The following is a 9,411-nucleotide window of genomic DNA, read 5'->3' on the forward strand; positions in this document are numbered from 1 at the left end:
AGAAAGTCTTCTCTTCCATCTAAGGCTTTTTTTTAAATGCCTATTTTTGACACATTTTTTTAAAAAATATATTTTATTGATTTTTTACAGAGAGGAAGGGAGAGAGATAGAGAGCTAGAAACATCGATGAGAGACATCGATCAGCTGCCTCCTGCACATCCCCCACTGGGGATGTGCCCGCAACCCAGGCACATGCCCCTGACCGGAATCGAACCCGGGACCCTTCAGTCCGCAAGCCGACGCTCTATCCATTGAGCTAAACCGGTTTCGGCGACAAATTTTAATAAATTGAATCAAGGTTTTAATAAAGGTATCTCACATTCCATCTTCAATATATGTATGACCCCACAAAGAGAGTGTTACTTACAACCTAGAAAAGTGTTTTCTTCCAACATTTAGTTATACTAACCTGAAAGAATGAAATATTTTTGACCCAGCAAGTCTATGTCTAGGAATTTATCTTAGAGAACAATCAGAGTTGGGCATAAAAATAAATATACAAGGATTCTCATGGCAGTATCGTTTACAAGAGGGGAAAATTGGAGTCAAAATAAATGCCTTACAATGGGGTTTAGTATGTCTTCTAGAACAAAGAAGTTCTTTACACTTTATTAAAAATGATGATATAGTTACATATGCATTGGCATGAAAGGTGTTATGAAGTATATAAACCATAGTTGGTACACACACACACACACACGCACACACACACACACATGCATTTGGAAATACCAACATGTCAATAATGGTTCTCTGAGTGACTTTCCTCTCTGTGTTTTCTAATTTGTGAACAATGAACACGGATGACTTCTTTTCTACTAAAACCGTGGTCGGCAAGCCACGGCTTGCAAGCCACATGCGGCTATTTGGCCCCTTGAGTGTGGATCTTCCACAAAATACCACGTGCGGGCGCGCACGTACAGTGTGATTGAAACTTCGTGGCCCATGTGCAGAAGTCGGTATTTTGTGGAAGAGCCACACTCAAGGGGCCAAAGAGCCACATGTGGCTCGCGAGCCTCAGTTTGCTGAGCTGCAGTTTGCCGACCACTGTACTAAAAGAAGAGGGAAGTATTGATGCACTTAAGTAATTTAGTCAGTCTTGAAACCAGCCCAACCTGCCATTACATAAAAGCAGATTTTGTTTCTAAAGCTAAAAATCTCCACGTTGGAACTCTACAGTAAATTCCCCAAACACTGGCTTCTGTCTCCGTGGGGTAACCACACCCAAAAGAGTTAGGATCTGGCTTCTACAAACCTCCTCTTAACCTGTATACACATTTGATTGCTTATTAAAAAAACAAATAAACAAGACACTCCCTCTTTTTTATTTTTTATTTCTCTTTACTGATAGGTGCTATTCTTAGAGGCTTTGTCTGATATATTCAAAAGGAAATGAGCATTTTCAAGCCCATGAACTCCTGTTGTTTGTAATCTTCCACACAATTTGGTTGAATATTTGTTGCATGAAATAACCATGTAGTAAAAATAGAAACTTTATAGATTTCCTATCTTCTGGTATTTATTATCTCCCCTGCGAGTAGCAAGTTTGTTTTTCTGAGCTGACCCAGTTTTATTTTAATTTCATTTTGGTGGAGGCAATGGGGCGCCGTTTATTTATTGAAAAACGGCTTGTGCGAAGCACTGGGTGGGGGGTGCCATGTGGGTGACAGAGGCAATTTACCTTGCTCCTTCACCAACAACAAAGCACCTTTTAAAAAAATTCTTTATTGTTGAAAGTATTACATATGCCCCTTTTACCCCCCATTGACCTCCTCCAGTCCAGCCCCACCCCCCTTCCCAGGCCTTCACCACCCTATTGTCTGTGTCCATGGGTTATGCATATATGCATACAATACAAGGTCTTTAGTTGATTACCTCTCACCCACCCACCCTCCCCTACCTTCCCTCTGACCTTCCACAGTCTGTTCCATGTTTCTATGTCTCTGGAAACAAAGCACCTTTATAGAGATCATTGCATTTTAGCTTCATTAGAGTCCCCCCAAAATTATTTTTTTGTACAGGTGAGGAAAGTGAGTCATAGGAGTTTGGTGACTTACCAAACATCAGAGACTCAAACTCCAGACCTCTAAGGCAAATCACACACTCCTTCTGATGTGCCCAGCTCCCTTCCTCCTGGAAGCTTCTGGAGTGTTCTCTCTCTCCTTTGACCTTGGGCAGTCACACAGCTTCTCTTGGCCTCACTTCCCGTCCATAAGATGACGGCATTTGACTTAAAGGTCTCTGGTCACCTCCAGCTCAGAATCGTGATGATTCTCCATCATGTAGGTCAGGTTTGGTAAACCACAGTCCACAGGCCAAATCGGCTCACTACCTGTTTTTGTAAATGAAATCTTACTTGAAATCATTCACTTATCTATTGTCTATGGCTGTTTTCATGCTGTAACAGCAGAGCTGAGTGGTTGCAACAGAGATTGTTTGGCCTGTAAGACCTATAATATGTATTACTCAGCCCTTTACAGAAAAAGGTTGCCAACCTCTCGGCCAATCTTTGATCATGAGCTACTCTAAAGAGTAGGAGCATATGGGCCATGAGAACTTGTCTTTGCAGTGATGTGGGCAAAGAGGGGTGTCTTCAAATCATAGTTATTTCCTGGGTGTTCCTTAGGCAGTGGAGAGTTAGAGGGTTAAAAGGGGATTAGGTGGGAAGCAGCGTTTGTGCTGTGCACCGAGGGCAGTGTCTGCAAGGATCCCTGAGTAAGCAGTGTCCCAGGTGCTTCAGTGAGGTCGTGTTTGCCAGAATCCCCCGCAGGCCCTGCCTCAGCGCTTTCGTACCACATGCTAGGATGCTTGCTTAGCAGGGAGGGCAACACGGGTGTTTACCACCAAGGTCATTTGTTCAGCAGCTGAAATGAATAGAGGGAAATTTGGGAGGAAATGAGAGAACCTCTCTCTGCTAGTGAAATGTCGGAATCATCAAGCTGTTGCTCCTTCAGGGAAGATAGCTCTGCTGTGAGAGACGTAGGAGTAGGAGGGATCCTGACAGCGTTACTGTTATGAGCTGTGCTCTGTGTTCTTAAGAAACACAATTTCTAGTTGCTTAATGTCTTTTCACATCATTTTGTTTTCATCTCATTGTCAAAACGTCCCCATAGGGTAGTATCAAGTCTAATAATCCTCATCAGCCTAGAATTCACAGGTGGGGGAAGAGAGTTCAGGATGGTTTTGCCCGGTGTCCTGTGATGCCTGTAGCATTTCTTGCTGGTCCCAGCCATTTGCCTCTTAACATTTGGTCCCTTTGCCTGCTCTTTATCTTTGTCAGTGTAAGTGTTGTCTCCCAAATAAATTGTATCCTCCTGGAAGTCCAGGGATATGTTTATGCCAGATTATAGAATGTTTGGATTGGGAGAGGGCCTTCCGTCTAATGAAACCATTTAAATACAAAATGAGGAAACTGAGGCCCAGGGAAGTGACCTGAGGGCCATGTGGCTGGTGAGAGTTGGAAGTAAAACAGTAACTGTGGTTCTCTGACTGTAAAGCTAGTACTTTTCCCACAGACCCTCGCTTTACGTCTGTATATTCCCCATACCTAGCATTGTATCTTTTTAAACAAAATAAATGTTTTTATTGATTTTTTTTAGAAATAGAGAAAGGGAGAGAGAGATACAGAGACAGAGACAGGCATAGAGAAACATCGATGTGAGAGAGAAACATCGATCAGTTGCCTCCTATATACAACCTGACCTGGGACCAAACCTGCAACCTGGGCATGTGTCTGGACCAGGAATCAAACCAGTGACTTTTGGTGCATGGGGGAGGGTCAGGGGGGATTCTCAACCAACTGAACCACATCAGCCCAGGCCCTAGCATTGTATCTAATGTATATGTACTCAGTAGTACTCCAGGCGATTATCTAGATAGAGATCCTGTCTACCTCTCAAGGTGTGAAGGGGTCACTGCTAGGAGTGAAAGAAACCAGTCATGGCACTGCTGTCTTAAAGTGAGGGCACAATTAGTGATATACCAGGAAGAGCAGGTTATTTATGTAAATAGCTGTAATGTGCCCTCTGCAAAGTTTATACCTGTTGATCCAGTAATTCCACATCTAAGGATCTAGATAGAGGACAGGTCAGAGATTCTGACAATGAGCTGGGAGTGGGGGAAATATTCATCTCAATATCTATGAAAGCAAGAAGTTCAAAGTGGGATGCATGATCCCAGGAGGGTATACAAAAGAAGAATGTATGTGCAAATATTAGAATTTGCATTTGACTGATTACATTTTTTAAAATCTATAAACTAGGAGCCCAGTGCACCAATTTGTGCACCTTGAAAGGAACTGTGGGCCGTGAGGTCGTGATGGGCACAGGGGCAGGTCTCGGCCCATCCTCTGCACCCCCGCCTGGCCCTTCCCACCTCAGCCCCTGGTCCCTGGTCTGCTGGCAGCCCCGTTCCTGCCGCCCCTGTTCCCACGCGCTGACAGCGCTGGCCCCGCTTGCACCCACTGATGGCATGGAGCGATTGGTGCCACGCCAGCAGTGGGTACAGTGGCAGCTGCCTGCCCTGATCTGCCCCTCAAGAGCAGGGGGAGGTGGAGAAGCCCTGAGGGGCAATTGGGGCCTACAGCCACCGCTTGTACCTGCTGTTGGTGCCAGCAGTGGGTGCAAGCGGGGCCAGTGCTGGCAGCAGGTGCAAGCACCAGGCAGGACCATGGTGCATGGGAGCAGAGAATTTTCAGTAACCACCAGAGTCTTGCCTCCATGACAGTGGCTAGCACCCTGCCTTGGTCTGGCGCCCCTGCTCACCTGCTCCACCATCCCACCGTGGCCAACACCCGCCATGTTCCATGCTTTGCTACCTGCTGCTGACACCCACCATGTTCCACGCGCACCCCTTGTGGTCAGCGTACATCATAGCAACCAGTTGTTCAGTTGTTCCACCATTCAGTCTATTTGCATATTAGGGTTTTTTATATATAAATTAAATTTATATTAAATATATAAAGCTAATAATTTATAATTAAATGTATAATGTATTAATAAATTTATAAATTTAAGCATAAATTTTAAAAATGAACAGCATGTAGAGTTGACCCTTGGTTAGAGAGAGTGTGGGTGTGCACTGGCCACTTTTTACAGCAGTGAATGAGGTAGAACTGGTTCCTGCCTTCATGGAACTTACAGTCTGGTGGGAGAGAGAGAGAAATCAATAGTAATTGTATCATTGCAGGGTGAACAGTACTGTTACTGGTGCTATGCAAGTACAAGGGAGGACCAACTACCCTAACCTCGGGGAACCAAGGAGGACTTCTTGAAGGAAGTTACATCCGATAATTATATTGCATTACATTGCAGTGTACTTTATTTTATTGCATAGCATCAGATAGGTACGTAGGTAGGTAGGTAGATAGATGATAGCTTTACTAATATGTAAAATGGGTTTTGGCTCTCACACTTCCCTGTATGGTCTGTTGAGAAAAGAGCAGGAACTTCACAACTTGGGTCCCTTCTCTGACATAGCAACTACATAGATATCATGTATAAATGAAGATTAGGGTATTCAAAGTTACTTCCTAATGGGGGTCTGAGGTGCCTTGTGGGAGATCTAAGGAACACAGAGGGAGGCCTCTGCCCCCAGCCCCAGGGAGGGCCCAGGCACAAAGTCAGCTCTGCGTTACCCTGAACCCGGGCTCAGGGGCCGGCTCTAGCTGCTCCGTGGAAAGTAGTGTTGTTTCCGTTGGTGACAGTTTCTTTTCCTTCGGTTCCACCACTTTCTGTGCGAGCCTCCAGGGCATCTCTGTCAAAGCTGGGGCTTGCTCTGCAGGCTTGGTAACACCGCAGCCTTCACTGACAGCTCTACCTCCCCAACCCAGCCTGGGTCTTCTGCTCCATTCACTGAAGTTCAAGGCTGCAGATGACCCGGTGGGCATCTTGCTTTCCACTGCCAAGAGCTAATGCTCCAGTGTAGAATTGAGTTCAAGGGCAAATGAAGTTTGTCAGAGGAAATCCCTCAGGCGTCAGAAGCCAATAGCCACACCTTCTGAAGGAAGCTGGCCTAAGGCTCCCCGAGCACAACTGCTTTTCCATCCCTGCGTTTTCCAGTCTGAAAAGCCCGTCTTCTAAACAGTCGTGTTCTGTTTAAATAATCCTTCTTGAGAGCAGCGTGGTCCTGGAATTCCTCATGCACATTAAGAGTGTAAATAATCTTGTCATTTGGAATAAACCGCCTTAATGTGCTTGGCATCACTGACTTCCTCTCTAATTAGTGTGGCATTACCTTTGGCAAAGGTGGGTTAGCCTCTGCTTTCTGTTGCCCTTGAATGTTGCCTTGAGGATGCTGGGCGCTGATGAAGTGAGTAAGGGCTGTGTATTGATTTTCAGACACAGGGACAGTCACCGGCGCAGTTCCAGACGTGTCCCCCGGACCCACCATTTTCAGCAGCGCGATGGCCGGGACCGAGATGCAACGCATGAGGGAGTAAGTAGGGTGCTGCCTGGGCCCTGGGACAGGGCAGTGTTAGAACCTCTTGACAAACAGTGTGATCCCATCATGCCATGCTTTTCTAGCAGCTATGTTTTCCGAGACGCAACAGTGAATACAGTTGCACAAGTTCGGTTGAAAGGCCTGAATCTGCATTGAAGGCACCTGCTATGGTTTGAATGTGTCCCCCCCAAAATCCAGATGGTGTAACCCTAACCCCCATTGGCAAGTGGGGCCTTTGGGAGGTGCTTAACCTGTGAAGGCGGAGCCCTCAAGCATGGGATTAGCATTATAAAAGAGGCTCCACAGAGTGCCCGAGCCCCTTACTCCACGGAGGACACGGAGGGAAGGCAGCAGCTATGAGCCAGGACGAGGGCCTTCACCAGAAGGTGGCCCCACTGGGCCTAATCTTGGACCTCCCAGGTTCCAGACATGTGAGTTGTAAATTTCTGTTGTTTATGAGCTACCCAGTGTGGTGTGTGGTGATATCAGCCCCCAAACATCTAAGACAGCATCTGTTAGAGCAGTGATGGCGAACCTACGACACGCATGTCGGAGGTGACACGCGAACTCATTTTGTTGGTTGATTTTTCTTTGTTAAATGGCATTTAAATATATAAAATAAATATCAAAAATATAAGTCTTTGTTTTACTATGGTTGCAAATATCAAAAAATTTCTATATGTGACACAGCACCAGAGTTAAGTTAGGGTTTTTCAAAATGCTGACACGCCGCGCTCAAAAGGTTCGCCATCACTGTGTTAGAGATTTCTTGGCAAAGAAGTGACACCCCGTCTCCTAGTCTAACTTCCCCTGCACATACAGCTCAGTGTCTAGATCAGGGGTTGGCGAGTCCTCTCTGTACAGGGCTGGACTGCCAGTATTTTCTGCTCTGTGGACTGTATGGTTTTAGTCACAACTACTCAACTGCTGTGTAACACAAGAGCAGCCGTAGACAATATGCAAATAAATAAGTCTGGCTGTGCTTCAGTAAAACATGATTTTCGGACAGAATATTGAATTTCATATAAGTTTCAAGTATCACAAAATATTCTTCTTTTGATTTTTTCCCCCACCATTTAAAAATAATATGTGGCAATGGAAGGAGAGTTGACTGTGGGTGGTGAACACACAATGCAATATACGGATGATGTATTATAGAATTGTACACCTGAAACCTATATAATTTTATTAACCAATGTCACCCCAATAAATTTAATACAATTTTTAAAATAAGTTAAATAAATAAATAAAAATAGGAAAACGATTCTTAGCTCACAAGACGTACAAAAATAGCTGGCCGTCCAGGTTTGTCCCGGGGGCTGTATTGTCTGCAGACCCCTCCTACACATGTTCCAACTCAGACGCGTCTCTCTAAAAGCTTCCCATATTGGTGCTGGTTGAATAGTGAAGGAATTTTGGCAAAAGTTATTTTTCAGTCGATTTGCATTTATATTGCAGTATAGCGCAACATCATCTAAGCTAAAGTTTGTAAAAAAAAAAAAGAGAGAGAGAGAGAGAGAGAGAGAGAGAAGTGCCGAAAGTTCTTTTCAAACCTAAAGCTGGTAATGTAGTGAGATGCTTATTGTCTTCAAGTTCTTCCTATACCTGAGTGGTCATGTAGTAGCATAGCTACCATGGCAACAAGCAGTTCCCAGTAATTGGAAGTGAGGGAGTTTGGACCAGACTCTCCCACCTCTGCCTACTTCCACTGCTCCTTGCTAGAAGTTTATGGAGAAGGCTTTGCTAATTTTCCAGTTGGTTACCTTCAAAGAGAAGTGACTTTTATTTCACCCTTAAAATTTAATAATATAATATTGTCAGTTTTTTTATCTAAGAATATTATTTTTGCAAAGTGTGCAACATCCTATTTCCTGGCATTATGAAATGATTTCACATGGAAGTGGCTTTGCCAAAGCAAATGACCAAGATGCATCCCAGGGATCTTATTCCTGGCATGCTGTTTTCTCCTTCTTGTCTGACTGACTTTGACCAACTATTACCCGGCTCTGTTTCCCTGTGGATGGTGCAGTTTGGGCTACTCCCCTGTGGATGGCATTGTTCCTCTGGCAGAATCACCTGTCATCCCCTTACCTTCCACGACACAAAGCTCCAGTCCATTCCAGAACCAGAAGAGAATTTTCACCTGCTCTTGGACATCTGCCCTCGGATGTCCACCAGGCCTTTTAAACGGAACCCCTGATTTCCCTACCGAACCTGCTCCCGCCACAGCCATTTTACATAAGAAAGGTGGGATGTAGGTAATAACAACCCTTCCAGCTCAGACACTGATGCCCCTGTGGCTTCATCATCTCCTACTGTGAGAGAACGAAGCTCTGTGAGGAAGTTGGGAGCGATGTATGTGAAGGTGCTGCCATGTTCTTCAAGTTCTCCCAGCTGGGAGACCTGGGGTCAGTGCCATTAATATGTGCGTGTCTGGCGTAGCGTAGACCCCAGCACAGTGGTCAGGAGGGAGGTGTGGGTGGGGGACAGTGACTGCTGGGGTTTACATCCCCTGGACAAGTTATCCAGCCTCATTTTCCTGAGAGTTCTCTGCGGTAAGGTGGGGCTCATAATAGTTCCCACCTCATGGGGGTGTTGTGAGCGTTAGTTGAAATCATGAATGTATGCAATGCACTAGGGTAGCTCTTGGCACACAGTAAGTGCTCGATAAATGATAACTTATAATAGACTCTCAATACACACGTGGTTGCTTCCTCTTGGAAGAAGCCCCCGAGCCATGTATCGGAAGGTGTTGTCATGCACGAGTCTGTTAGGTGATGTGTTAAACCCGGAGGCATCTGTGGGCGGAAGAAGCTGTCTGTGGAAACGTTTACATAGCATCTTGTTTTCAGTATGCAAAAACAAGTGCCAATTCTCTGGGAAAATTTCATAAAGTTGTTGAATATAAAAGCCAGCATTTCCCATCCTTCAACACTTGGCTTCCTGTCCTGGCCCCTTCTTATTCCTGCT

At 45.2% G+C, this 9,411-nt stretch overlaps 1 protein-coding gene across 1 annotated transcript in view; it reads left to right on the forward strand.

Annotated features, from left to right (window-relative positions):
* The window catches only part of NEK11 (NIMA related kinase 11), a 170,142-nt gene that overhangs the window by 126,219 nt on the left and 34,512 nt on the right, over nucleotides 1–9,411 (forward strand). Inside the window, exon 16 of the mRNA XM_006770193.2 lies at nucleotides 6,339–6,435. Coding sequence (XP_006770256.1) covers nucleotides 6,339–6,435 — 97 coding nt within the window. The remainder of the gene's footprint in view (nucleotides 1–6,338; nucleotides 6,436–9,411) is intronic.

Source organism: Myotis davidii, unplaced genomic scaffold (assembly GCF_000327345.1).
Source record: "Myotis davidii unplaced genomic scaffold, ASM32734v1 scaffold962, whole genome shotgun sequence".
NCBI lineage: Eukaryota > Metazoa > Chordata > Mammalia > Chiroptera > Vespertilionidae > Myotis > Myotis davidii.